Source organism: Sinocyclocheilus rhinocerous, unplaced genomic scaffold, assembly GCF_001515625.1.
Source record: "Sinocyclocheilus rhinocerous isolate Xijiao unplaced genomic scaffold, SAMN03320098_v1.1 scaffold163, whole genome shotgun sequence".
NCBI lineage: Eukaryota > Metazoa > Chordata > Actinopteri > Cypriniformes > Cyprinidae > Sinocyclocheilus > Sinocyclocheilus rhinocerous.
Window position 1 is genome coordinate 116,989 of NW_015627544.1, and position 5,458 is coordinate 122,446.

The following is a 5,458-nucleotide window of genomic DNA, read 5'->3' on the forward strand; positions in this document are numbered from 1 at the left end:
ATATATATATATATATTACTCATGTTGTGAAGGTCATATTATAAAAAATGCATGTTTTTGTGATAAAATAGTTTTATGTGCTGTTTAAAAAGTCTTAACATTTAGAATTCAAAATTACACACTGCTTAAATTAACTGATGTGATGCTTCAATTAATTTTTAGAATGAGTAACAGAATATTGTAACATATTTGAACATTTTAAAAGTAACATTTCCCAACACTCTCATTCAGAAAATGACAGAATAATTGATGGTTTTGGAAACATTGAGACATTATACCAATATCCAGGTTGTTTATGTACTCTTCCCTCCTAGGCCAGGGACTGCAAGACAAATAAAGAACAAAGCAATCAAAAAATAATCATTTGAAATGAAATCATTCAAAGAGAAATGAATAAAATGCTAGATGACTAAGTGTGAAGAATACAAATGAGCTTCGCACAGGTCTCTGCAGGGTTGATATCTTATGTGGCACAGAGGAACAAATCTGACAAAAGCTTATCGTTCATATTAAGAATTGATTCCATCAATCAATAAGAGACAGCCACATATATAGGACAGAAAAGCAAGAAAGACCAGAAAAAAACATAATTTATATATGACATACCTCTGTAAATCATGCAGGTGGGGGGAAGCTTTTGCCTACTAAGTAAGCTGCATGCATTGGAAATGAGCTGGAAGATACTTGAAAATATATTTTTTCTAAGAAGGAATTCTCAATAGCATCAATCACATCAACTGCAAGGTGAACCAGAAGCCAGGTCAGAAGCACTAATAGAAAATCGGAGGAACTAGATCATTTACCATTCTTCCAGGGTTATAGTATGTTCAAGAGGGAGAACTCTTCCCTCTACTTCAAAACCAGTGGCAGTAAACAACAACCTCAAGGTCAGGTGGAGAGAAGTGGGAATACTTCAAATCCATTTGGTAGGACCCATGTGCGGAAGCTGGTGGGAATGAAAAACCAAGCAGCAAATCCAAGCTCTCGAGAGGAACGCTTGGCAAAGGAAGAAACGCAGACAAAATGAGACCTGCGGATGGATTACAGAATGAGGCATAAACAGGAAAGGGGGAAAAGACAAAAGCTCAAAGGTAATAAGGAAAGGTGGAGCGACATCAAAGTGCATGATTACAAAGAGTTTTAAGACAAACAAACACATGTCAATGACAAATGGGAGACACAAGATCATATTTTAAATGCTTGAAAAGAGAAGTACTATATGCCCTGCATCACCAGAGCACAAATTCTACTTCCTAAAACCCGTCAAGACAATATCCAGGTAATATTTTATCTGCAAATCAACAGAAATTAAAAAGAAATGATATTTTAGCCTACATAAGCAACATGTTTTAGTACATTTTTGCATTGTGGCATTATTAAGGACATCCCTATTAGATTCTCATAACCATAGGCCTAATGCCAATATTATCAACAAAGTACTCTAAATTATTCTAAAAAATACATGTATTACTGTATTTGCTCCTGTAAAGCCATTACGAAGACCTGGCCAATCAGAAACGTTCTTTTTGATGATGTCAGTAAAGGACTCTGGGGGGCGACGTTGACCACTGGTGTTTTTTATGAATCCTATGTTTTAATGTTGTTTACCTGATTTAATTCTTGTTATGAATTCCCCCACAACTGCCTTTAAATAAAAGTAAGATAAAATAAATAAAAATAAAAAAGATTGTGCTTAGGTAAATAAATAAAGTTTTCGTTGTATTTTTAATTGATCTTAACTTATATGTATTTTTTGATGCTTTTTACTCCTGATTCTGTACGTTTGGAGACCTGGTTAGTGCAGAAGTTTAGTTCAGATTCATCTGCCAATCAAATTACAGTTTTTGTGCGTGACGGGTGTGCTCTTTTAGGTATGCTATCTAGACCTGTGTGTAAAGAAAATGCGGTAGAACAGGTGAAATGGATTTTTCACGCAAAATAAATTGGTACGTTTTTTGTTTTGTTTTCACATTTATCTATTGCTTACAGTGGGTTTATCGAAGTGTAAGCTATACTTGACATTTGGCAAGCTTCAGTGTCATGTCATGTTTTTGTTGATGTTTTCTTGTAGGCTATAAGTTGGTGAGCCGTCTTTGTAGCTGTACAATGTAGCTAATTAGTTTCTCTGGCTACTGTACAGTAGCCAAACTGTACTGTAGAGTTAATAGAACTGTCACATCTTTGTCAGTGCTTCGCTTTATTGTATTTTATTTATTTATTTATTTTTTCCTAATGTGCGTGTGTAATTTTTTTTTTTTGCCTTGCATCTTCCTGAATACAGTTATTTTGTGTGGGAAATGTGATCTGAACTGTGACTGGGTTAGTAAGATTTTTACCGAACAGCCTAAAGAAATTAATACTTTTGTTCAGCAAGGGTTCATTATACTGATCAAAAGTGACAGTGAAGACATTTAAAGTTACAAAATAATTCAAAGTTAAATTTAAAGTTACAAAATAATTCTAAATATTGTTCTTTTGAATTTTCGATTCATCAAAGAACCTTTAAAAATGTATCATGTTCCCACCAACATATTAAGCAGCACAACTGTTTTCAACATTGATAACAATAAAAGTTTCTTGAGCAGCAAATCAGCATATTAGAATGATTTGAAGGTTAAAAAAAAAATCTTACCAACCCCAAACCTATATGAATATTTATTTATTTATTTAATGAGTACAACATCATATATTACTTTTTGAATTCATGCACTGAATTTATACATCTGTTACTTTTTCAGGTATGAATTTATTTAAAGGGGTCATATGATGCGATTTCAAGTTTTCCTTTCTCTTTGGAGTGTTACAAGCTCTTGGTGCATAAAGAAGATCTGTAAAGTTGCAAAGAAAAATAGCATCATATGACCCCTTTAATGTGTATGTATATAGTAACACGCAGTTGAAAAACTTGTACAAAACTTGTAATTTGTGAGAAGAACCATATTTAAATAAATTTGGCAGATTTTTGCTAATCAGTTCAGAAAATGGGGGAAAATGTTTGCAGATTCCATCTGGACCTGAAGGCGTACTTGGGATGTTGCCCCCCAAAAATCTAATCAAATAAACTTAGCATTGGAAGCAAAATTAAAGGAGTCCTATTATGCTTTTTCACTTTTTCAACTTTAGTTAGTCTGTAATGTTGCTGTTTGAGCATAAAAAAGATCTGCAAAGTTACAAAGCTCAAAGTCCTCTTCAAAAGGAGATATTTTATTTAACAGAAATCACTTTTCAAAAACTACAACGAACGACTCGTTTGGACTACAACGCATATTTTCCAGGATTTATGATATCACAAATACCGACGAATGGGAACCAATCACAGCACATTTCGTATTTCAGAAGGTGGGCCTTCATTTGATACAGGAATTATTCGAGTCGTTCATGCCAGACTAGGTAGAGATGTGTTGTAATAATGTAAAATATGTGAAAAATAATGTGTTTTTCGAACAACCTAGTATGAGAGCCTGTTCTAGTACACCCCCAAAACAAAATCAAGACTTTGTAAAAGAGCATAATAGGACCCCTTTAAAAGAAAATAGTTCATTGCAGAATACAAGAGCACCACATATCATTTTTCATCAGGATTCTTGACACAGCACTATAAAGACACTTCAACATCTTAAGCATGCTTGTGTATTCCCCTTCATACTGAGGCTGAAGTTGCCTTTAAATTGTGAGCGATAAACCTGAATGTAAACCTGAAACCTGAAACCTGAAAGCCCCTCATGGATAATTTTACCATTTTCTGGATACTCAGTGTCTGCAGTCCCCGATGCTTGACTTCAGGGTTGTTTTGCCATGGTACTCCTGTCGACAAGAACCTGAGCTGTTCTTGTCTGCAAATTTTGAGAGTCTGATGCTCAGGACTCAACAGGCTCACTGGTCTCTCCATATGGGTCTGTAAATGGTTATTTGCTCTAGTCTGCCGTTGAGCTAACATGTGTGAAGAAATACCGTCTGGGGGTTAACACCTGATGCCGTATGAGCTTTGCAATAGGATACGGCTCTTTTATTCTGGTGTACCGCTGCGTGAGGAGCATGTAGACATCTGAGACTCACAGTTCCTCAGTCCTGCAGTGGTGGAAAAACAAATCATATTTTATCTGTGCGTACCGCTTTTAGGATGCTGATAAATCGGGTTCTGTTTTATTTTTTCCTGTTGTAATTCTCTCCTGGTTTGCTCTGTCAAAGGTGATATGCTTCCCTTAAGTTCCTTGTACTAAAAAGTTAAATTTTTCTCTTTTTTGACTCAAAATGGGATTTTACACTGACAGTGATTTTCGGGAGAAAAAAACGCATTTGTTTTCAATGAGAGTTGGTGATTTGAGCAACGTTATTGAAAGAGATACAACAGTCGTTAAGTAGATGGCTTTGATTTATGTGAATTAATAGTGAATGTCTATTTATATTACAAAAAAAGCTGTTTTTGCTTCTCTACCTTTAAAATGTTATGTAAATTATATTGTTTATGATTGGTTGATCTCTTGAATTATGTAGAGATGCACAAGATATTGGTTCTTTACTGGTTGTTTTTAATTACTATTACATTATTGTTTTCTTTTAATTATACTAGTATCAGTATCATATTATATATGCAATATATAATTTAATAACCCTGTTAATCTTTAGCAAATTTCTAAATGAATATACATTTTTCATACTGTACACTACCATTCAACAGTTTGGGTTCAGTAAGACTTTTTTTGTTAAATAAATTAGTAATTTTATTTAGCAAAGACAATAGATCAAATGTGACAGTAAGGAAATGTACAATTGTTACAAAAGATTCCCAATTCTAATAAATGCTGTTATTTCTGAAAAAAGTATGATGTTTACACACACACACACACTTGCTGCGCAAGATATTAGAATGATTTCTGAAAGATCATGTGACACTGAAGACTCGAGTAATGATGCTAAAAATTCAGCTTTGCATCACAGGAATAAATTACAATTTAAAATATGTTCAAATAGAAAATGGTTATTTTAAATTGTAATAATATTTCACAATATGAATGTTTTTACTGTATTTTTTATGCCTTGGTGAGCATAAGAGACTTCTTTCTAAAACAGTAAAAATTCTGACTGACCCCAAATGTTTGAACGGTAGTGTACATTATAATATTGTGATGCCTAAATTCACTTGTAGCAGTTAAACGGATTGATTTTAGTTTTTTAAGTGCCTTATTTTAATATTTTTTTTAAACAAAAGTATTAAATTTTAATATTGGTCATAATATGAAAATAATTACTATTTTCGGTGCATCTATAGAAATGAGCAACAACACCCCCACAAAGTGTTGAGTACCGAATAGACATTTCCGTAGTTAGAAAAAGAATTAGGTTGATTGCATTTTTTTATAAGAGCAAGGAAATCCTCTTTTTTATGATACAGGCCTTTAGAACAAGAAAAATGAGAGAGTTCCCTTAATAAACAACACTTGCGTTTATTCAGAGAATT

General features: G+C 33.4%; 1 protein-coding gene across 1 annotated transcript in view; it reads left to right on the plus strand.

Moving 5' to 3' along the window:
• LOC107730858 (calcium-binding protein 7-like) overlaps positions 1–3,901 on the plus strand; it is a 45,137-nt gene extending 41,236 nt beyond the window's left edge. The window contains exons 6-7 of the mRNA XM_016541809.1: positions 2,072–2,082; positions 3,755–3,901. Coding sequence (XP_016397295.1) covers positions 2,072–2,082; positions 3,755–3,901 — 158 coding nt within the window. The remainder of the gene's footprint in view (positions 1–2,071; positions 2,083–3,754) is intronic.
• Positions 3,902–5,458: the final 1,557 nt, after the last annotated feature.